Consider the following 24,531-nt stretch of genomic DNA (forward strand, 5'->3'; position numbering starts at 1 on the left):
GGTAGTCATTTTTGTTGTTGTTATCATCTGCTATTTTTAAAAAGAAAGTAGTTGTTCAGATATGAATATTATAAAAAACTTTTCACGATATCATAATAAAAAATTCAAAATTACGCAAGTCATCTAGTCATATACTAATTAATAAAGGGAGATGGTTTCATATTCATGCATTTAGAAATGTTACGGTTTTAGTTAAGGTAAATGAGCTCAAAATAATAGAATAACTGTTTGCTGTAAAAAAAAAATGAGTTCGGAGTTTTATCAGAAATATAAAAAATAAATTTGTACGGTATAATGTTTTAGCCTCATATAATATATGTATATGATACTTTGAAATTTAAGTACAGGTTATATTGACAAAAAAAAAAAAGAGAAGAATATGATAATGACGTTTACTTGTTAAACTTTAACTTGGTTTTTTTATTTATCAACGCTTTAACATGGTTTTCTACTTTCTACTTTTAGATGATTTTTAATAAATGGCGATATTATTATACACCATAGAACATGAGGGCGGTTACCAGCAGTTAAGGAGAGTTTAGTTAAAGTAACGGCGTTAGTTGACAAACATAACGGCGTTTAAACCAGGTTCATCGTGTTGGGAAGACAAAACTGAAAATTTGTGACTTTCAACAAGAAACCAACCGGTTTTGGTTTAGTAACCAAACCACCAACTAGAGTGAAGCTCCGTTTAACAGCGGCGTCAAATAACGACAACGTCAACGTCCGTTTTCGCGTAAATAAATAACGAAGGCGGTTTTCTTGGAGCTTGTGCAACTCTGTCACTCACTCCTCTCTCTCTCTCTGCTTATTCATTCTCACTCCGCATTTTCTCTTTGATTCCCGAGAAAGCCTTATTGAGAGGGAGAAAAGAAGGTTCTCCAATGGCGTCATCGTCTCAGAAACTGACGAGTGCTTGTTTCGTCGTACTCCTCATCTTTGTCGTATGCGTTCTCACAGCGACGAATCTCCGGAACAACCAAGTCTCTCTGTCGAGGTCTCTTCCTCTCTCCTCTTCTCTACTTTCAGTCTTTTAGCTATGGATAGTCTACTAACTTGTTCTTTCTCTGAAACTTGTTCCTCCTAGAAAACTGAAAACAGAGGATTCGCATAGCTTTAACAATTCAACAATTGCGATCAGGTAACGGTGGACAAGTCCTCTTCTCTGGTGTAGTGTATAGAAAGCTAAGTCTCCTTCTGCTTTTTTTATTGACTACTCACACATGCTCTGTCTTTACCTTTTCCCCTGAAAGTCTTATACATGTTATCAGAAATTTGATATATAGGGTTCCACATGATATATTCCTCTGTTTGTTTCAATATTTTAAGATTTGTTCAAAAGAAATATTGTTTCAGTATGTAAGATATTTTTTAAAAAATTATTTTTTTACAATATTAAATGTTTCACTATTAAAACTGTATAAGCAATTATATTTTATTATTTTATTAATAATGAATTAATTTTATTTTAGTTTATAATTTTAGCAATATGAAAATTTTTAAAATAGATTTTTTAAAACACCATACATTTAAAAAAAAAATTAATTGGTTATGTCATTTCTTTTGGGTGGCTTTCTTTTCAGGCGTGAAGGTGTGGAGTTGAATGAACACGCGGTTGCTGATCCCGACCAGGTTGCCCTCCTTCAGACGTGAGCTTTTTTTTCTATACATGCAAGTGGTGTGTGTTTTTGTGTGAATGCATTTATTTTCATTCATTAGGAATGTTCATAAGTCGTAAAATCAACAATACAAAAACAAAAGTAGTCCTTAAACAAAAATAGAACTAGTTTGGTCATCTTGATGCAGTGTATAGTGCGTGTGATAATATGATTAGATAGTAGAAAAGGTAAGTTGCTAACTACTGAACTTCACAGGAACGAACAAAACATTACCGAAAGGAGGAAGCTTGGTTTCTTCTCCTGTGGGAATGGCAATCTAATAGACGATTGTTGGCGCTGTGACCCTAACTGGCACATGAACCGTAAACGCCTCGCCGATTGTGGGATGGGTTTTGGTAGTAACGCCACTGGTGGTCGTGACGGGCGTTTCTACGTCGTCACTGATCCAACCGACGAAGACATGGAGTTTCCCAGGTCAGGTACTCTACGCCACGCCGTCATCCAAGTTGAGCCACTATGGATTATCTTCAAAAGAGATATGGTGATAACCTTGAAACAAGAGCTGATTATGAATAGTTACAAGACTATTGATGCTCGCGGTGCTAACGTTCACGTAGCCAATGGTGCTTGCATCACCATTCAGGGTATAACCCACGTCATCGTTCATGGTCTGCACATTCATGATTGTATAAGAACTGGGAACGCAATGGTCAGAAGCTCGCCTTCTCATTATGGAATGAGGAATATGTCTGATGGTGATGCTGTTTCAATATATGCGTCAAGTCATATCTGGATTGACCACAACTCTCTCTCTAAGTGTGCTGATGGTCTCGTTGATGTTGTCATGGGTTCCACTGCCGTTACCATTTCCAATAACCATCTCACTCACCACAATGAGGTTAAACAAAAATACTAAAAGCTTCTGCTTTTGTTGTTAATTAGCTTTATAAGACATATTTTTATAATTTTACATTGTGGGGGCAGGTCATGTTGCTAGGAAACAATGATTTGTACACACAAGACAAGAATATGAAAGTGACCATTGCGTATAACCATTTTGGCGAGGGACTTAGACAAAGAATGCCTAGGTAGATCTACAAATTCTCATATTGTATTGCGTGAGGCAGTAGTGAATACATTTCCATAATGTGGTTATTGTACTTTGCAGATGCAGGCATGGATATTTCCATGTGGTGAACAACGACTACACGCATTGGGAAATGTACGCTATTGGAGGAAGTGCAAACCCAACTATAAACAGTCAAGGCAATAGATATGCTGCTCCCAAGAACCGCTATGCAAAACAGGTTCGATTCTCTTAGCTCCCTCTTCTTGTCTTATGCTTCAACAGTAAAAACAAATGAGATTTAATTCTCAAAATATGTAACTGGATAGGTCACAAAAAGGGTGAGGACAGAGAAAAGTGAGTGGAAGAAGTGGAACTGGAGATCAGAAGGAGACATGCTAGTGAACGGAGCATTTTTCATACAATCAGGGGAAGGAGCAACAGCAAACTATGAAAGTGCCTCGAGCTTAGCAGCTAAACCAGCTTCTATGGTCGGCTCAATCACTTCTACTGCAGGTGCACTTGGTTGCCGCAGTGGCAAACCTTGCTACTAATACCAATATACTTCTCTCTTAACAAAACCTAACCCCTTTTACACGTATTTTCAAAGTGTGAAAGTTTTTTTTCTTTTATCCTTTCCAAGATAGGGAATTTGGTTAATTTCTGCTTGCTTCTCCTTGACTAAAGAGGAGCAGAGACAAGAAGCGTTGATCAATTCTTTTTGGCCTTAGTTAATATTTGTAGTAAATAAGAATACATTTGCTAGCTAAATGCTTATGATATGGACATCTAAACACTAAACATAGTGGTTGATTAGATCCATGTCTTATAGATTCACAATGTTGCTGCTATGTGTTTGCAACTTGATTGAAATGATCTCATAATAGTAATACATATCAAATTATCAAATCATTCTTGTCTGGTCTAGTTAGTTAAGTAGAACAATTGGTTTACCTATTTAACTATTCTGGTTTATCATTTGTAATCAATTATATAAACAATTTCAATGGTTTTTATTCGCTTACTCTGGAACTGTTTGTAATCAGATTTACATAGGAGGGTAAATCTGATCCTTGGGGTTCTCCATATTATTGCTTCTGTAAGACAACAGATTCTGATGGTTCTCAAAGTTCTGATTGAAACCCATGTTGTGATAGTTCCCCTGACCACCAATGTAGTTCACATCAGCATGCTCATTGAACATCACTAGCAAATTCCTGATAAGAGTGCCCATTTTGATCTCTCACAAAGTACTCTGATTTTTTATCTCTCTTCATCAGACATCTCAATCTTGGCTTTCAGCTCATCTATCTTCTAAGATTCAGACCCTGGCATGCGATTTGCTTGACTAGTTTGAATACAAAGAGGATGAATTGGTTGGATACTATTGGTTGATATTTATTGGAAAATGTATAGTAAAATAAATAATAAATTCAATTGTAAAAACTTAATTGTTTTCTTAATATGCGTGAATACTCTAGAAAATCTTTCTTTCGGGGGAACAGAACGAGTATAATTTTTTTTACACATTAATGAGCTAATTTGGCACTTTTGATCTTAAATGATGATTTGGAACATAAACATGTTTTAATGCTATTTAATAACACTAGGTGCTGAGACCCCGCGCAAGCGCGGAGCTGGTTACTTTAAATATCGTTGGGGTGGTATGATTTACGGGATGTTGGTGTTGTTTAAGATTTGTGCAAATTAAAGAATAAAATTTATCGGAAGTAAGACAACAAAATTGATCCTACCTTTTGACGATTAACTCAAGTTAGAGACATCTTCCAAAACGGAAAGAAAATTAAAAAAGTATAATTAAGGTAAAATATAGAGAATGTTAAAAATGCCTAAACATGAAACAGAGAGCGTGGAACAACGAAAAAGGAAAGAGAAGAAGATGAAGAAGCTTGCGTCAGGTATATGAAATTAAAAAGACAGATATTGTGACAGCGCAGCACCAACTTATTTGGGGGTCCATATCAAGTTATCAACTCTGTATATATCCTTTGTTTGAATAAATACTCAAAGTTTTAAACTACTTGCATTACAAAATATTTTATTTTTTCAAAATACACATTGTTTGCTAGTACTTGTTAGGGAGCTCAAGGACCGTAGTAGCATATATTAAAGCTACACTAATCTTCATCGCTAAGATCACACATTGTCTACATCCTCAACGTTAGGATATTCCAAGTAACACTTCTCTTCGTCTTCCTCGTCACGGGTTCCATCTTCATCTTGTAAACTCCAAGTAACCATCTTCCAAAACGCAGCACTTCACTTCTCTTCCCTCTTCAGGCTTAGCGGTGGTCTGTGACAAAATCCAGCCGTTGGATTGAAACAAAGCTCTTATATTGGCTTTGTGGTTCATAAGAGTTTCAAGAATGGTGAAACTGGAAGCATCATGGCGAGTGGCTCCCCTTCTAAGGAGATATGCCCCCTGTGTGAAATAGTTTAACAAAACATAAAGATTAAAATAGTTTAACAAAACATAAACGAAGGTTGACGTTTTTACATTATGAAAAAGTAATTGTGGGTTTAAAATGTTTGAGCTCAAATTATGTTGGGCTCTATGTCTAAAACATGATTTGAACTTAAAAACTGAAAAAAAAAAACGTTAGGTTATCTTTCTTTCTTTTTTCTCCGTCGTCGGGACAGCATCACTTGTGGGATCCCTGGCATGATTAGAGCTTAAGTTTGTGAGATTGGGGAGCGTTAATAGTGTGATGCGTTATTGAAGAAGAGTTTACTTACATCAGTTAGGCTTCGTCCGCATCATTCCATTGTCGTTGGTCCTCCGGTGCTTCGTCGTCGTCGGAATCTGCAAAAGAAAAGGTTTTAATTTGTTAAGTAAGATGTCTTTTATTTCTTTTAGATTTGGTTGCTAAAAAAATAATTCATTCAGTTTTCCTGTTTTGTTTGGAGATTGCAGAGATGAAACCGTAGATCACAGAATCCTGAAGGAGAATGGTGAATTCATTCATTAGTTGTTCATAAAAAAACTCATAGACAAAACCAAAACAAAAAGATGAAGACATGTTTCATATATGAACAAAGAATAAGCAAAGCAGAGTTAAAGTGATAAAAAATAAGTTAGAAACAATCATCACCAGTTCATCAAGGAGGAGAATGGCGATGCCCATAAACTCTCCATTCTTGTTAATGTTCCTGGAATCCTAGAATCGGATGAGCCGACCAACAATGGACTGAGTGGACTTTCCAAGGCGGAGAGAGTTGAAGGTGGAGTAGGGAACGGCGGCTGAAGCGGCTGGAGCAGATGGATAAGTCATTTTCGTGACAGATGTGAGAAAGTAAAGCGATCGGAAAACTGAGAAAGAAACATTTGAGACAAGATGGAGCTTTTACCTCGAGGGATTCTATATATATGAGAGCTCCAAAGGCGTTAGAGGAGAAACTAAGCGTTTGGTAGGCGCAAAACGTGCGTAGAGCCTTAAAGATCGACCATAATAGCTAATTGCCGGAAGGGGAATCGCAAGCGACGAAGGAGATGGTGAAGATGGTGGCTTCCCTAATCTTCTTAGCTTTGTCCGTATCACCACTTTGGACAGATACAAAACCTAATAAACAGAAAATTAATAATCCCAAAGCCCACTTTTTGTCGAAGTCCGTTCGTTACCCATCAATTAAAAAAAAAGAGGTGGGGTCCACAATATTATATTAGTTTCCGACCTTTATAATATATATTAGTTTCGACCATCAATGTACAAAGTATCCTTTAGTGCAATGGTATAGTTGTGGATGCTTATATTTCAATAACCCGGGTTCGAGCCACATATTAAACATTTTTTCATACTTTTAAAAAGTGGGACCCACAGACCGCTGACGTGTCGCATCAGGAGGAGAGAAACTCTCCTGTTATATAATAGATTTCCCCAAAATGTATTGTTTTGCGATGGGTATGACCAGATGACGGATGAAGATGGATAGGATAACATTTATTGATGCTCAACTCCTTCTTGCACCATTAATAGCACAACACTAAATGGAGAAATGATTGAAGTCTTTCAAATTAGCTTATCATCTCTGAATGTTCTTCATTATTGTGTTCTTCAATCTCATCACCCATCAATATCTCTCTCGCCTTTCTAGCCTGCCAATATTTAGACAGCATCACATCACATTCACATTCACTTTTATTTTCTCAAAATGTCAAGTTTGGAGGAAACCTAAGTAGTATAATGGTTTCTTTCATCTTATTAACTTAGCCCATACGCTTTATACAAATACATAACTTGTCTAGCAAGTTCTTTGCATAATAGAATAGGATACATTAATGCTAACTTTACTAATAGTTACATGGAAATATATTCTAGGTGATCTTGTAATCACCGACATCTCCTAATACAAAATCCATTAATCAATATCTATCAAAATTAACCATGAAACCCAACTGTATCATAGCACATTTTGTTCATGTTCCTAACCTGTTGTTGCCAGTTGGTGAGGGTAGCGATAAGACCGAGTAAAACAGACTGTACAAATGACCCAGCAGTAATCCCAATCCAGAGTCCAGTTCCTCCCATTTTAAACCTAAAGGCTAATATAATAGCAGTTGGTATTCCACAGAGATAGTATGCGGCCAGGTTCACATAAGCCCCAATATCTTGCATCCCTGATCCTCTAGCCACACCTGTTTCAATCCTTCACTTCATTCTGTTAATGACCAGAGTCAAGCAAGAGAGAGAGAGGGAGATAGAGCATTTAATTACCCGCGAGGACAGCATGTAAGACATCAAATATGACAGATAAAGACACCAGTGGAGCAATTGATCGAACGTAATCCACAACTTTGGTTTCAGAGGTGAACAGGTAACCAAACATGTTTCTTGCAGCAAAGATTGTTGCACTCACCATTATTGATTCTACAAATGTGTAGACGGCCATTCTTGCTTGTTTCGGGTTTCCAGCTCCTAATTCGTTCGCAACTCTTGTACTGCAAACAACAATAAATTATAAATCAGAGAGGGAGGTTTAAGCTTTAAGATACTTCCATTTTACATAAAACTGAAAAGATGATAGGTACTAAAACAAGAACCTCACTGCTGTGCCTAGACTCTCGGGTACTTTGTAAAACGAGCAGATTGTTGTTAGACTATTAGAGAAGAAAGGAAGCAATTGAGTGTATAAGATAAATATTCCATTCCAATGCAAAATAGTCATTTAAAAGGTAAGGAACATACCACACCGAGAGAACAGAGGTTTCTAGCTTTGGATTTGGTAAAATCCCAGAAAGGATGACAAGAAATTCGAATGACCACCACTCGAAGCTAATTCAAGATTTTTTTAAAAAAAATTCAAACGTTAAATGTACTCTTTGACTAACAAATTAAAAGAACAAAAGGGGTATTTAATACCAAATCATAGATGCAGATGGGATTCCAAACCGGAAAAACTCTCTCATTCCTTTAAACACACTGATCATGGAGATAGTTGCACGGCTCTTGCTACATTTGGAAGAAAACACCATGTACAATCCAAGTACAGTCGCGTTTAAACAGTAAGAAATGCTGATCGAAATAGCGGCACCGAGTCTCCCAAGCCCAAACTTAAAGATCAAGGTCCAGCAAAGGACGAGGTGGCAACATATAGCAGATACTGAGCTCACAACTAAAGGAAGAATCAGACTCTGCGCTTGAAAAAATTGAACTAACGGCTGCAGTATGGCGTAAGCAAAGAGAGCTGGTATGAGCCAAGTTGCAAACTTCCCTGCTTCCTGAGAAACCAGAGGATCTTGCCCAACAAGTAAGAGTATATCACCCATGAAACTTCATAGAACAGACAAAGGAATACACACAAGTAACAACGACAAAATCCCTGTGTATGTATGAACTCCAAGCTTCTCGAATTGCTTAGCTCCATTTGCTTGACCACATAAAGTCTCCAACCCACTAGCTAAACCGAACTAGGGGAACGAAAGACTTATATAGAAAGCAATAAGGAAATATATAACAGAGAGAGATACAAAATGAGACATACCACGAGGCTGAAACCGGTGACGCTGCAGAAAGAAACTGCAATGGCAGTGCTTGAGAGGAAAAGCTCACCGAGATGACCAACCATCATTATCGATATCACTTGAAGAAAATAGGCAGAAGAGTTTACTGCAACCATTGGACCACGAAGTATGCGAGACTCCTCATCTCTAAGAAAAAACCATCTTCTTCTTTGTCCTTCACCACGAGCAAACCATTCTCAGCGGAATCCATTCCTTTGCTTTATTTTTTTGGATATCTCAATATTTCTTTTGAAGTTATATTCAAAACCTATATACAAAATTTCCTTGATATTCACACCCCCCCCCCCCCCCCCCCTTTTATATTATTATTTAATGTGTTATTCAGTGTAATGTCTTATCATGATTCTACACCTTCGGATACAAGTATCTTCCTCACTCCTCACTCATTCAAGCCGCCATTTATTTTCTATGGACCAAAATGGTGCATGGCCATGATGGCAATTTAAGAAAGCTGGTGTCTATGTCAAAGAGTAAAAGAAGCTATTAAAGTTTCAAATGTTACCAACATCACCGCACCGCAGTTAATATAACAAAAAAACTACATATATCTATTATCTATAACGATTTCCAAAACCATCTCACTCACCGCAATGAGGTCAAAGAAAAAAGCTAACACCTTCTGCTTTTGTTTTCGCTTTGGTCATAAGACTGATTTTTTTTAGAATTTTACTTTGTGGAGGCAGGTCATGTTGCTAGGAAACAATGATTTGTACACACAAGACAAGATTATGAAAGTGACCATTGTGTATAACCATTTTGGAGAAGGACTTAGACAGAGAAAGCCAAGGTAGATCTACAAATTCACATTGTATTGCGTGAGGCAGTAGTGAATACATTTCCATAATATAGTTATTATACTTTGCAGATGTAGGCATGCATGTTTCCATGTGGTGAACACGATTACACACACTGGAAATGTACCCGATTGGAGAAAGCGCAAACGTAACTATAAACAGTCAAGGTAATAGATATGCTGCTCCCAAGAACCTCTATGCAAAGGAGGTTTAACTCTTTAAACTCCCTCTTCTTGTCTTATGAGTTTAAATCTCAAAAAAAAAGTACCTGGACAGGTTACAAAAAGGGTGAGGACAGAAACAAGTGAGTGCTATGAAAGTGCCTCGAGCTTAGCAGCTAGACCAGCTTCCATGGTCGACTCAATCACTTCTTCTACTGCAGGTGCACTTGGTTGCCGCTGAGGCAGACCTTGTTACTAATATCAATCTTCTTCTCTCTTAAAAAAACCTAACCCCTTTGACACGTATTGTCAAAATGTGAAAGTTTTTTTCTTTTTTCCATGGTAGAGAATTTGGTTAATCTGGGCTTGCTTCTTCTTGACTAAAAAGAAGCCAGCGCAAGGACAAGAAGCGTTGATCAATTCTCTTCGGATTTAGTTAATAGTTGTAATGTAAGAATATATTTGCTAGCTTAATGCTCTTACGATATGCACACCTAAACATTGTAGTTGATTTGATCCATGTCTTATTGATTCACAATGTTGTTGATATGTGTTTGCAACTTGATTGAAATGATCTTATAGTAGCAAGACACAAACCATTTCATACCGACTTAACCAGGACCGACTATGAGATTTTGGGGGCTGTAAACGATTTAGTAAAGATTTCAATAATTTTTTTTTATAAATTTAGGAGTCTATATTTATGTAACTTTCTTCAAAAGAATTAAAGGTTTGAGGCCAATGTTTCATCTGGCTATGCCCAGGACTATGCTCATGGCATAACAAAATTCAAAGTGCCCACAAAAATGTTCTAACAAAAAGAATGTCTGTACAAGAAGACGCAAGATTTTAAAGATTTATCTACTTGCAATATAGATTAGTAGGCCTTGAAACATATTAGTACGGGCTTTTCATTAGCCCCTTATATTCACTTACGCTCCATGGGAATAATCAATATTTGCCCAAAAAAAATCAATATCGTCTCTTTCTTACAGTAAAACTACAAGCATTTGAATCCAAAGTTTGGTCGACTGATTCGCTTATAAGTTAACTAGTACGTGTCGTTTTCAAAATACTAAAACAGTTTATTATTAATCTTAAACAGAAAGTTAAGTATATAATCTGTGATTACTTAAGTGGTAAATGGTAACGTTAAAAAGAAAAGAACATTTTGGGAAAATAAACAAAAACATGGAGAGATTCCATAGAAGAGACTCCCGAGGCAAAGACCCTTGAAACAAGGCACTTCTTCTTCTTTCTTTATTTCTAAAACTGCGCCGTTTAACTTTTGTTTTCCTTCTTCTTCGCCCCTTGTAGTCACTTTCTCCTTTATTTTCTTTGTTTACTTGTAATAATGGCTCATGGTGCGCTAATTATTTTTGTACTTACCTTAATTTATTTAATCTTTTCAAAAGTGTACTAATATAGTAAAGACTTAAATGTCTGTCATGTGCCGGTTAATAAAACATATACATACACATCTACGCTAAAGAACCAAAGTTCACACTTCCCATATACACTTGCATATTTTTTGGGAAAATAAGTACATATGTAACTAACTATTAACAAAAATAAGACACAAAAATGTTATACGACCATAACCAATAAACTAAGCAGAGCAATGTTCATCTGGTTTAGTAAAATAGTTGCGAAATGTAATTTTGTATGTGCTAATGTAAATGGGAATTAAAGAAAAAAAGATTAAAAAGGTACTAAAAGAGAAGTTATAATCTATAATATAATAGGAGAGTTGAGTCTTTCCTGAAATGACACCTCAGCGTTTTAGTGGGCCCCACTTTTAAAAAGTTTGAAAAAATGTCAAGTATGTGGTTCGAACCTGGGTTATTGAACTATAAACACCAACATTTATACCACTAAGCTAAAGAATACTTTGTACAATGATGGCCGCAACTAATATATATTTATGAAAGTTGGAAACCTTTGCTTCTTCGGTTTTCTATGTGGGCCATGCATACAAGTGTATTATGAGTTTCATTTTTAAATAAAGTTCATCACGTTAATCTTCTATTTATCACATTTATTTAGTATAATTATTTTTAATTGATTTCATGATTCTTTGTTAAATAATATTATTTGCCGATTTCGTGATTCATGGGTTTTTTTCCGGCCTGACATGCTAATCATTACATGACATCTTTAAAAATCGGTTCCATTGTGAAAGTCGATCGTTTTGAGGTTGCTAGGTGCTCAAGCATGTACAAGATAATTGATCATCAATTCCTCATTTGTTTCATCTCACCAACTATTATTGATGAAGTCATCACGGGTGCTCCTGAGATCAATCTCCAATCATTATTAGACTGTTGACAATTTCTAAGTGATTGCGAACACAAACCTACAACTCCCATATATATTATCATATTGCATCTGGATTTATAATATGTTTCGTTATCATAACTAATATTTAAACTCGCAGATGTGGTTGGGAAAATCCGTTATGTCCAAGGCTCTGACCTTAGCAAAGAAACAACTTGAGTCGTTATCCGTCTCCTCATTGATCCGTAAGAAACAATCAACAAACAATTATCTTTATATTATTATTAATATTGTGCCAACATCAATAATCAAAAATATTTCCTACCCAAATTATGTGGTCGTCTACTTATCTCTCTTACTTATCAAACTAATTTTACACAAACTTTTATTTTACAGCTTAAAGAAACCATAACAACCTAAACAATCAAAACACCAAAAATTAGAATTCCAAAAAAGACGAATCATTAATAATTACTTCTCTTTTTTGTCTAATCTTAAAAATAAACTTCAAAATAAATATATCAAACCAATCACCTCAACTAATACTCAACGACACATAAATCGAGTCAGCTAAACAAATACAAACTTCACGGCCAGCTATGTAACAATTTACAAACTTACTTTCGCAATGAAGAAGACGAAGACGACAACCAAGATCAGTGAAATTACCTGAACAAAAAAGCAGAGTAAGTTATGAACTCTGATAAATACATCTAATAATGATTTTTGTTTACATATTACCCATCAAATAAAAGATAAACAAACACAACCACAACAGGAGATACAAGAGATAATCCCGACAGACACAAAGGCGACAACAACATCTCCACCTGCTCACTCCTCTTGTCTTATAAAAATAGCTTACATGCCCAATTTCAACATGTCAATGCTATTATTTTTTTTATGAGAAATACATAAATTCGTTTAAAACTCATTAAAACCTAAATACTCATAACTATCAATCATTTTATAGTTATTTCTACAAGTCTTCATGTATTTGTTTTAAATGTCCGGTAAGAGCAACAAGTTTAAAAATAAAATAAAAACATATAACAAATATAATAAAGATAATAAAAATTATTACTTAATAGACACAACTTACACAACTAAACTGGAGAAAAAATATCCAGAAACAAAAGGTACTTTCAACAACTTTAATATAATTTATGTACTTTCAACAGTACAATAAACAAATTAAAAAGACAAACAAACAATAAGTCTCACTGGCACAACAAACAACAACACGAACTATATAAATCACATTATTAACATAGTTTAGTACTTCATAAGTGGAGAACAATGCATACACAGTTCATCATCACAACTCTAATCCTATAACAATAAAAAAACCTTGAAAAATAACTCAAAACGCAAAATTCACAACTACAATAACCCTAGCAAATATTGAGATGAAACAAGAATTTTGTCCACAACCCCGCGCTTGCGCGGGGGCAATGCCCCTAGTAGTGAGAGTAGGTGAGAATGAGTGAAGCTCGTTGTGCTCACGTGAGGCAACCTCAAAATCAGGGATAGTTGTTTTGTCCTCTCCATCCTAAACCTAAACCCACCCATCCTTGGCTTCTCTTTCGATTTCTTTATGAATCCACAAGTGTAAAGAACTAAAGATGCTAAACTCACTTTCGCTTAAAATGAAAAATTAACCCACAAGGTCCATATTAATTTCCCACATTTTGTGAAAAGTAATGCCGCATTTATTCTTAATTTTTTTATCATATAGAATTTTCTTAATCTATCACTTGATTTGTATATCCTTCTAATATATATTACTTTGAGTATGTTATTTATCTTCTCTCTCTTTTAAGTTTTGAATACCCTTCCTTCTTGGTCAATAGCCCTATTTTATATTTGTATACTCTTTAGAAATTGCTATTATTGTTCTTATTGATGAATAGGTTAATGGAATGTAGAAAGAAAATAAATAGAAGTCAATCTAAATTCTATAATATGAATAGAAAATAAGATGATATAAACTCGGAATGTAACAAAAAATTAAGACGGTAATATTATTGGGTTTCTATTTTTCATTTGTATTTGAATATGTACCGTTGTTTATTACGGATCCACTAGACACCCTTGTATAATAACCAATTAACTTTTAGAAATGGGAAATGCATTGGATCTAGCAAAGTGTACAAGTCTAGTCCTCTTATTTCAAATGATTCTCATTTTATTTAATATAACATAAACTAAACTACTTGTGAACAGACGATGAAGACACAACTAAAAACGTTACATAATCTAGATTTTAGGTGTCCCGTGTGCATGGACATGGAGTGACGTTATAGTCTGTTTTTCTTTTTTGGCCTTGGACCGACTTGAGAGTTAATTTCTAGGATTTATATACTGAAGAAAGTAATATACTATATAACACTAATAAATTAACTTCAAACTTGAATTCATTTACAGTAACTACTGATCTTAAGACAATTAACATTAACTTCAAACTTGGATTCAAGTACAGTAACTACTGATTTGAAGAAGACAATGTGTTTCAGTGTTTGTGTATGGTATTCTTTATATTGACCCTATCTCTTAAGAATACATATTTTTGTTAACTTCAAAGTTTAATATTATGATATTCTGACTAGCAGTCAGTCAACAAGATAACAATTATCAGAGGCAGTGGAGCTAGTAGAGTAGTATTAAAATATATACTACTAGTAAAAAACACAGGGAATAATCACCGATACAACCACTTACTTGGGGATTGAGCAAGTGAACTCGTTAACTCCAACAGTAAAATGGAGGAACGTATCTAATTTATCTACTCATAAATATAACAAATCATAATAAGATTAGAGGTAATGGGTTCAGTAACACAAAACAGTAAGATACAGATAAAAATGAATACTAGTTCAGTATGGGTAGTAAATAAAAAACTAATTAGCATTAAAATAAGTTAAAAGAGATAGATAGGGGGCATGATATAGGTGAGGTGGCAAAGAGGTGGGGGGTGGTGCAGTTTTGTTGTTGATCTCAAGGCATTGTGTTTCCCCATTCTCCTTTGTACTCTTTCTCCTCTCTTAATAAAAACACCCCAAGTATTAGAACACTCTGTATTTCTCTTCCTACGCTTGAGTTTAAACCAAGCAAGAACCAGATTTCAAGAGAGCACAGAGATAGAGAGAAGAGAGGCACCAAACCCTAAATGGGTCTAACCCCGAGATTTTAAAACTCTTCTTTTATGATTTTGAGGCAAATGTCGTCTCCTCATACCTTAATCTCTTCTTCTTCATTCTTCATCTTCATCTTGTGTTTCTCTCTCTCTAATGCAGAGCAAAACCCGGAAGCTTCTATCCTCTACTCATGGCTCCACTCTTCTCCTCTCACACCTTCCTCTCTTTCTTTCTTCAACTGGAACTCAGCCGACAACACTCCTTGCAACAACAACTGGACTTTCGTTACATGCTCACCTCAAGGCTTCGTCACCGACATCGACATTCAAGCCGTCCAAGTCGAGCTACCCTTGCCCAAGAATCTCCCGGAGCTTCATTCTCTTCAGAAACTCACCATCTCCGGCGCTAACATCACCGGGACTATACCGGAGAGCCTCGGCGACTGTCTCGCCCTCACGGTTCTCGACCTAAGCTCAAACAGTTTAGTGGGAGACATTCCTTGGAGCCTAAGCAAGCTTCGTAACCTAGAAACCCTAATACTCAACTCCAACCAGCTCACCGGGAGAATCCCACCGGAGATCAGTAAATGCTCCAAACTCAAGAGCTTGATCCTCTTCGATAATCTCCTCACCGGAGGCATCCCATTGGAGCTAGGGAAGCTCTCAGGCCTTGAAGAAATAAGAATCGGAGGAAACAAAGAACTCTCCGGGAAGATCCCACCGGAGATCGGAGACTGTTCTAACCTAACGGTTCTCGGCTTAGCAGAGACAAGCGTCTCCGGAAACTTACCTTCCTCTTTAGGAAACCTCAAGAAGCTGCAAACACTCTCTATCTACACAACGATGATAAGCGGAGAGATTCCTCCAGAGTTAGGCAACTGCTCTGAGCTAGTGGACATCTTCTTGTACGAGAACAGCTTGTCCGGCTCAATCCCTCGAGAGATATCAAAGCTCGCGAAGCTCGAACAGCTGTTCCTATGGCAGAACAGTCTCGTCGGTGGTATCCCTGAAGACATCGGAAACTGCAGCAACCTCAAGATGATAGACTTGTCTCTAAACCTCCTCTCCGGTTCGATTCCCGTCTCCATCGGTCGTTTGTCTTTTCTCGAAGAGTTTATGATCAGCGACAACAACTTCTCCGGTTCGATACCGACGACTATCTCCAACTGTTCGAGTCTTGTTCAGCTACAGCTCGACAAGAACCAGATCTCCGGTCTGATACCGACAGAGCTTGGAACGCTCACGAAGCTTACTCTATTCTTCGCTTGGTCCAACCAGCTGGAAGGAAGCATCCCTCCCGGTTTAGCAGACTGTACCGATCTCCAAGCGTTGGATTTATCGCGTAACGCCTTAACCGGAACAATCCCTTCCGGTTTGTTTATGCTAAGGAACCTCACGAAGCTTCTCTTGATCTCAAACTCTCTCTCCGGTTCCATCCCTCAAGAGATTGGTAACTGCAGCTCTCTGGTGAGACTGAGGCTAGGTTTCAACAGGATCACTGGAGAGATACCTTCTGGTGTTGGTTCACTCAAGAAGCTGAACTTTCTCGACTTGTCGAGCAATAGGTTGCACGGGAAGGTTCCTGATGAGATAGGAAGCTGCTCGGAGCTGCAGATGATTGATCTTAGTAACAACTCTCTTCAAGGCTCGTTGCCTAACGCGGTTTCTTCTCTGTCCGGTTTACAGGTTCTTGATGTTTCAGCTAACCAGCTTTCAGGCAAGATTCCCGCGAGTTTGGGGAGGCTTGTGTCGTTGAACAAACTGATCTTGGGGAAGAACTTGTTCTCGGGTTCGATCCCTGGTTCTCTAGGTATGTGTTCAGGGCTGCAGCTTCTTGATCTCGGAAGCAACGAGCTCTCCGGTGAGATTCCTTCGGAGCTAGGAGATATTGAGAATCTTGAAATCGCGTTGAACTTGAGTAGTAACAGACTCTCTGGGAAGATACCTTCGAAGTTTGCGTCTCTCAACAAGCTCTCGATTCTTGATATCTCCCACAACTTGCTCGAAGGAGATCTTGCTCCACTTGCCAACATCGAGAATCTCGTCTCTCTCAACATCTCTTACAATAGCTTCTCTGGTTACCTTCCGGACAACAAGCTTTTCAGACAGTTACCTCCTCAAGATCTCGAAGGAAACAAGAAGCTCTGTTCCACGTCGACTAAAGATTCTTGTTTTCTCGCTTACGGCAATAGCAACGGACTTGCGGATGATAAGGAAACTTCTCGCGCAAGAAACCTCAGGTTAGCACTGGCGCTTTTGATCTCCCTGACGGTTGTGTTGATGATTCTCGGCGCGGTTGCGGTGATCCGAGCGAGGAGGAACAACGAACGCGAAAGAGATTCGGAGCTTGGAGAATCATATAAATGGCAGTTCACACCGTTTCAGAAGCTCAACTTCTCGGTAGATCAGATCATAAGATGTTTGGTTGAGCCTAACGTGATCGGTAAAGGATGTTCGGGCGTAGTGTACCGCGCTGACGTGGACAACGGCGACGTTATAGCAGTAAAGAAGCTTTGGCCAGCGATGGTTAACGGCGGTAACGACGAGAAGCCTGATAAAAACGTGAGAGATTCGTTTTCAGCGGAAGTTAAAACACTTGGGACGATCAGACACAAGAACATCGTTAGGTTTCTTGGATGTTGTTGGAACAGGAACACAAGGCTTTTGATGTATGATTACATGCCTAATGGGAGCTTGGGGAGTTTGCTTCATGAGAGACGAGGCTCTGCGCTTGATTGGGATCTTAGATACAGAATCTTGCTTGGTGCAGCTCAAGGTTTAGCTTATCTACACCATGATTGCCTCCCGCCCATTGTTCATCGAGATATCAAGGCCAATAACATTTTGATCGGTCTTGATTTTGAACCGTACATTGCGGATTTCGGTTTAGCTAAGCTTGTTGATGAGGGTGACATTGGCCGGTGTTCTAATACCGTTGCTGGATCTTATGGTTACATTGCCCCAGGTATGTCCATCTACTAAGTTTCAACTTAAAATCAATTGACGATAAATAGATTGGCTAGTTTTTTTTTTATATTTAATTAATTATTTCTCAAACTACCACTGATGTAAGACTTCATTCATACATTAACAGTTTTTAAGTATATAGTTGTAGTACGTTTGGTTAGAACTTAGAAGTATAATAAACGTGATGTGTGTGCGTTTCTGTAGAGTATGGTTATAGCATGAAGATTACAGAGAAGAGTGATGTTTACAGCTACGGTGTGGTGGTTCTTGAAGTGTTGACTGGGAAACAACCTATAGACCCAACGGTACCCGAAGGTCTTCACTTGGTGGATTGGGTGAGGCAGAATAGAGGCAGCCTCGAAGTTCTTGACTCGAGCCTGAGGTCTAGAACCGAGGCTGAAGCTGATGAGATGATGCAAGTGTTGGGCACTGCTTTGCTTTGTGTGAACGCGTCTCCTGACGAGAGACCCACCATGAAAGACGTTGCGGCTATGCTCAAGGAGATCAAGCAAGAGCGTGAAGAGTACGCGAAAGTTGACTTGCTTCTCAAGAAATCTCCCCCGCCAACTGCGAAAACTCAGGAAGAAGGTAGTAAGAATGAGATGACGGTGGCTGTAGCTTCGTCTTCTAAAGAGATGAGACGAGAAGAGAGAATAGTGAAGAGTAACAATACTAGTTTCTCGGCTTCTTCTCTGCTTTACTCCCCTACTTCTTCGATTGAGTGATACATATATAGAGTTTGAGAGTTCCGTGAGAAGAAAGCTTTTGTGTGCTGTTTGAGAAATGCTTCTTTTTTTTTTTACATTTTATTTAATTATCACTTTAAGTCTCTGAAATGTGATGTAAAAAGAACAAGAATATAATGAGAAAATGTGAGTCAGTAATCTGATGAAATTGTGATTAGCAAAGGGTGGCATGAAATTGTGCCTTATTAGAGGGTTCAAAATCAATACAGGGTAATTGGTTTTTGGTTTAAAATGTAGAAAAACCAAATCAAAACTGAGTATTGTTCTATAGAATGGTAAGAGCATGATTATCCCTAGAAACCCATTAGGTTTCTTAATGATTATTTAAATATTAAATTTTAGTTAAGGAATTTAGTTAAGAATCACCTAGTTTTCTTGCTCTAATGGGAGTTTCTTAATAAGAGATTTCTTTAAAAAAAAAAAATTAAATAGGATTGGAGAAAGAAGAAACACATTAAAGGAGGAAGGATTCAAGAATGAAGAGAAGTGTTATTGGGAGATTCTTCATCAATATACACTTCAGTTCTTATCAGTATACACATAGTTTGTATTATATAAATCATACAAAAGAGAAGTATTCTCAACCATTTGGTGATGTAGTTTTTATTACCATACAAAAACAATTCTAATACAAGCGTGTCTCAAGAACACAAGAATCGTTTCAGTTTTTATTACCTTTCGAGCAGCTTGTACCGAGTGTCGTTCAAGTAAAACGACTGAGCCGTCTCCATGATCCATTTCGCCTCCTCGTCAGTGAGTTTGCTTGTGAACGCAACATCACCTCGGATAAACACCAAGGTGTGTTACAAGCTGTCAAACATACTAGATCATTAAGCATGATATACCCAAAACAAAACAAAAAACATTGAAAAGATAACAAGAAAAACAAAAAAACATTGAAAAGATTGAGAATGAAGAATATGACGACAATGATACAAGTTTGTATACTGATAATACACTAGCATACAAAACGTGAGTGACGACAATGACACTTCTTCACTAGGCCGATGATACAAAACGTTGCTGCTCCCACAGAAGCATACAAAACGTGACTGATACAAAACGTAACCACTTTTATTCCTTTGTCATGTCCTGCATATCAGCACCATACACTCATATCATACAAACCCAGAAATCACAGTCTCATAGTTTCGTTACAAAGCCTATATATAAGGATATAATCTATTAATCTCAAGCAAACCGTACTGGTCTTGTTTTATTTTCCACCTAAGTGACAAATTACAGACAAGCGAAACAGAACAAGCATAAGAGCTTCAAGATGATGCTATTCTATTAGGCTAATACACACATGATCTACAAGCATCGTATATATCATTCAAATCGAATAAAGTACTAATCTTTCTAACAGTATCTATGGTCTAAACCAGAACCCAATGAATTGAAGCAAAGACCAGTCATTTATCGGAAAAAAAAAGTGGAATCGCGAATCAGAGGAAACAAAAGAGAGATTAGAGATGAATCAGATACAAACCTGGAGAGAGAGGATTTGGTAGCTGAAGAAACGAAAGAAGAGTGCTTTTGTTGTTAACTCAGGGGAGCTTGTATCGTCCAACGAAGAAGCCTAGAGGAGAAGGAGACGACGAGAAACAGAAGAAAAGAGAGAGAAAAAAAATTGAAATTTCAGGGTTTTCTGACACGTGTTTTAAAAACCCCACTCTACATCGGTTTCCAAAGTCTTCTATTAAGGATCGACTACTGCTATTTTAATTACTTTTGATTTAAATAAATCACTGATTTTTTTAAAAACTCCACTTAAGGACCTGAGATAATGATGGTCTAACTCCCACGCCTTTTGAGAAGGAAGTGCCTCAGAAAACTAAAAGTCAACGAAGATAAAGCAAAAAGTGTTTCAGTAAGTTAGTCACTGTGGCTTTGACAATTGGCAATGGACTACTGAAAGACCCGTCTTAAAATAAAATGGCACTGAGATAAAGACAAATTGATCCGTTTGCAGTTTCTAAATATCAAATGTGCGGTTAGACCATCACTACTGTGCTGAGTTCACTAAGAAGACTACGTGATAATGACCCACTTACAATTTTCACTTTTCAAACCAACAACACTACGAATATATTTGCTCAAAAAATTAGTGTTGGTATATGATATATACTCAGGTAGATGATGTTTGAAGAGTTTTTAATGTTTCAAAATATATAATATTTAAATATTTTTATTATTTTTAGTTTTAGTTTTATTGAAAATGTGTGATAATATTTTATAATTTTTTGATGATTGACTAAATTAGTTTAAATTTATATTTTTAGTGATGTATATCTTAATTTTTGTCATGAACTAAAACAAACATCAACTCTTTTGGAACAGAGGGAGGGAATAGTATTCAAGAACTAGAAACACACAACATTACTCTTCCTTTCGCTCACTTCAACGCTTCTCGAAACATTACGTGCCTTCGTATATTCACATCTTCTGCTACTTATTCTTCCTCCAAGACGTCTTCAACTTTGCAGAATACTCCCGTAGAGATTCTCCCCAATCAGCATTTGCTTCTCTCTGCTTTCACTTTCTATCTGTTAATAATAGAAGACCAACATTTCTCAACTTCAAATTCTACACTTGCGATGCAAGTCAACTGGAATTTTGGACTCAAGTGAAAGCACAACTACAGATAAATGTTAAAAGCGGCCCACACTACTACTCACCAAACCCCACGAAGTACTATATGGTTTATTTGACAACAAAAACAGCATTTCAATATGCACCCAATTACAAATCGACAAATTATTCAAATTTGAGAACCAAGTTCCGAACATAAATTTTCACATGTTCCACATTCTACTTATAATCACTCCCTGGGAACATCTCAAACTAAAGACATTTGAAAAAATGTTCATATAGCACATGTTCTGTGAAAACACATAGACGTTCCAAATAAACAAAATGGTTAAATGGAACACATTTGTGACAAAATGAGAAACCATTAATAACCCCCCGTTGTAAAATCAGCTAGACCAACTCTCACCGAAACACAAATATAACGTCAATAATCCCGCAAAAGTCTTATAGCATAAATAGTAATTTAGACACAAAACAAAAGAGGTTCACTCAAGATTAATAACACAACTACTAATTTACTAGTCTTCTTCCATTGGAACTTGTGGCATGTCAAACCAGTCTTCTTTGATCGTTGAAGCTGAATGTGAATTATCCTCCATCTCTCCACGGTTTCTGCTACTAATAAGCTCTCTCACAATTTCAGGAGTAATCTGCATTAATGGTAAACACGGCTTAAATAAAAATAAAAAAGAGAGGAACGTATTTTGATTAGACAAGGGAAAGTGGTCATACTAGCTCGTGATTTTGCTTCTCAAGTAGACTTGTGAGACTCTTTTTATCCTCCTTTCTTAGTTCATGCTTGTACCTGCAAAAGAAGAGGTTGACACTTGACATGACTTACAGTGAGACTCTTTTTATCTTCTTCTTCTTGTTATTCCTTACCGTTGTACAAAGGCGAGAAGAGTTTGGTGCCAAATGACCGGCATAACTTTAGTCTCCTTACGAAATCTCAAGAAGTGAGCAGCGACCGCATCAATGGCCAGATGAGCCAGCGCATATTTCTTCTCCAGGATAGCTTTCATGAAGTAACTATACACCCACAAACAAAAACACAATGTAACCGAAGAAGGGCACAAGATATAACATATGTACGTGTAAGGTATAGGCTGGCATTTACCTTGTTGTGCCAAGAAACTCCATCTCCGCCAAACAAACCAAGGCGGCACTGCAGTTCATGTGCATGAATAATTTTGTTTTTATGTGCTCAATAATTTGGCAAATATAAAGGTAAATCCTTGTTACCTTGAAAACTTTTCAGGAATAGAAAACTTGTGTATTATACTCCCTATAATTACAGCTTCGGGGATGGTGCATGTTCCAGACTAACAAAAAAAATATGCAAGTTAATATTAGAGAAAAGTCAGGACAAAAGAAAAGAAAAGAAAAAAACACACCTTACAGAGGGGAAGTATGATCCCACAGTAGAATCCTTTGGGCTTGAAGAGTGACTTTTTCAAAGATTGGTAGAGACAAAAATGTAGCCTTTTGTGGATTCTGATATCCTCTCTGACCCTAGGAAGAAGAAAAAGTTCATAGAAGCGTTCAGCTTTGGTGCTGGAGGCAAACATGTTTGTAGCCTTGTACATTGCATTTGGGGACCAACTCTCTGGTTGAGTCAACTTCAATAAACTTTCCCAGTTTTCCAGTCTAGTAAGATGGTTCAGAGCTTTCGGCATTTTGCCGTGTGTGTATAGACTCATAAACTCTCCCAGCCTGCAAGCAATAGTTTATCAGAGACAAAACCAGTTTATTGAAGTTGTGGAAGTAATTCTTCAAGGAGAAGGGTAAAAAAGAGAGGCCTTACTTTGGATAGTAGTCAGTTTCTGAAACACAAGCTGAGCCTACGAGTGAGAATTAGCCAGTTAATCATCATACAGAAGAATTAAAAAAAAAACAAAGGACTTTAACAAGCAAAAACCTGTAGCAGCAACATGCTGTTTATCTTCAAGGGAACAAGTAATAGCATCTGAGAGACGTTTAGCTATTGAAGCCCCATCCTTGTTAAAGAAGGCATCTAGTAATAACTTCTCTTCTTTCTCCATATCCTCCTTGAAAAATTTTATCGGAAACATCAATAAGAATCTCAATCACCTAACCACAGCTAGCTAATGTTACATATACAGTGTCATATAAACACAAACGATTGCGAAGAAAAAATCTTACGTGGTAATCAAGTTGGCTCTGGATCTCGTCAACATCATCATCAATAACATCTTCCAACTCATACAATGGTTGCTTGAAGGAGAAGGCGCTCATGGGGGCGTTTTCTTCATCCTCGACTTCCTTTTGCTGCGCATACGCTTCCTTCAGGATCTTCTCCGTTAGCTGAACAAAACAAAACTATTACAGAAACTCCATCAGTCAACAAAAAGAATCCGACACTTCTCACCTTCCGGCTTTTGCAACCATTCATCGCTGAGGAGGCGGCAGCAACGGAGATTGCCTTAAAGTTCCTCTTTGTCCCCATTCGAAACGGTCGAAGAAGGCAGAGAGAATCACCTTACTGCTCTCGCGCTGACCTAGCCTTGTTGTTATGGCTGCCTCTTTTACTAATTCACCACCACCCCCAAATATCTATAAGTATATTATAAAAGATGGGATAGTTTTTTGGGATTTTTGCAAAATTGACCTATAACTTAAAGTCAAACACAAAACTAACCTCCTTTTTTTTTGAAAATTGGTTTTGCCCTATTCACCCCACAAGTTCATATAATTTACGAAAATGCCATCCATTTTTTTTTTATTTTTTTTTTCGAAAATGACATTTTTACTCTCTCACCCTCATCATCTTCAAGTAATTACAAGATTGCCATTGTCATCAATACCACAACCACCATGAACAACCAATTTGAAGCTCTTAATGCTCCTAAAATCGATTTACCCTTCTTCTTTTTCCATTCTTGTGACCTAAACACAACATATCTCTCACTTTCTCTCCACAATGAGCTAAAAAAACTCAAGATTTTGATTCTAAAATTTTCATGGTTCATAGAGTCATAAAGCTAACGATTATGGGTGGGTGACTTCCGTTTGTGATTCTGTGTGCTTGGAGAAGCCTTATGTATGCTAAGGAACTTATCTCACTAATTTAAGGTATGACATCGAGTTTTTTTCCAGATCTGTTCGTCAG

General features: G+C 37.1%; 4 protein-coding genes and 1 pseudogene across 6 annotated transcripts; 3 read left to right on the forward strand and 2 right to left on the reverse strand.

The window, feature by feature from the left end:
* The first annotated feature begins 758 nt into the window (after positions 1–758).
* Positions 759–3,597, forward strand: LOC106450598 (probable pectate lyase 15). Of its 3 annotated transcripts, none has more exons than XM_048736547.1 (7): positions 759–997; positions 1,088–1,141; positions 1,584–1,649; positions 1,875–2,517; positions 2,604–2,707; positions 2,788–2,926; positions 3,015–3,597. In XM_048736547.1, exons 1-7 carry the CDS (start codon positions 885–887, stop codon positions 3,237–3,239), a joined length of 1,344 nt encoding a protein of 447 aa, XP_048592504.1. In that variant the 5' UTR covers positions 759–884; the 3' UTR covers positions 3,240–3,597. The 3 variants fall into 3 exon arrangements, with proteins under 3 accessions (XP_048592504.1, XP_048592505.1, XP_048592506.1); XM_048736548.1 differs by having other exon boundaries at positions 792–997; positions 1,584–1,632; XM_048736549.1 differs by lacking the exon at positions 759–997 and having other exon boundaries at positions 1,097–1,632.
* A 252-nt stretch (positions 3,598–3,849) lies between these two features.
* LOC106450593 lies at positions 3,850–8,996 on the reverse strand (annotated as a pseudogene).
* A 147-nt stretch (positions 8,997–9,143) lies between these two features.
* LOC125576109 (probable pectate lyase 15) lies at positions 9,144–9,961 on the forward strand. The gene is given in 7 exon segments (XM_048735479.1): positions 9,144–9,195; positions 9,247–9,320; positions 9,409–9,512; positions 9,591–9,619; positions 9,622–9,636; positions 9,639–9,727; positions 9,796–9,961. Coding segments are annotated over 7 exon segments (489 nt in total). The 3' UTR covers positions 9,922–9,961.
* Positions 9,962–14,963: 5,002 nt separating this feature from the next.
* LOC106450592 (LRR receptor-like serine/threonine-protein kinase RGI1) lies at positions 14,964–18,946 on the forward strand. The gene is made up of 2 exons (XM_013892274.3): positions 14,964–18,058; positions 18,265–18,946. The coding sequence occupies exons 1-2, from the start codon at positions 15,163–15,165 to the stop codon at positions 18,783–18,785; spliced, it is 3,417 nt and encodes a 1,138-aa protein (XP_013747728.2). The 5' UTR covers positions 14,964–15,162; the 3' UTR covers positions 18,786–18,946.
* A 2,712-nt stretch (positions 18,947–21,658) lies between these two features.
* LOC106450595 (bystin) lies at positions 21,659–24,099 on the reverse strand. Its single transcript, XM_013892279.3, has 10 exons — positions 23,791–24,099; positions 23,565–23,726; positions 23,320–23,449; positions 23,206–23,242; positions 22,796–23,114; positions 22,644–22,723; positions 22,519–22,566; positions 22,284–22,430; positions 22,134–22,206; positions 21,659–22,051 (listed from the first exon to the last, which is right to left on the reverse strand). Exons 1-10 carry the CDS (start codon positions 23,866–23,868, stop codon positions 21,920–21,922), a joined length of 1,206 nt encoding a protein of 401 aa, XP_013747733.1. The 5' UTR covers positions 23,869–24,099; the 3' UTR covers positions 21,659–21,919.
* Between the last annotated feature and the right edge of the window lie 432 nt (positions 24,100–24,531).

The sequence above is a fragment of the Brassica napus genome, chromosome A7, assembly GCF_020379485.1.
Source record: "Brassica napus cultivar Da-Ae chromosome A7, Da-Ae, whole genome shotgun sequence".
Taxonomy (NCBI): Eukaryota; Viridiplantae; Streptophyta; class Magnoliopsida; order Brassicales; family Brassicaceae; genus Brassica; species Brassica napus.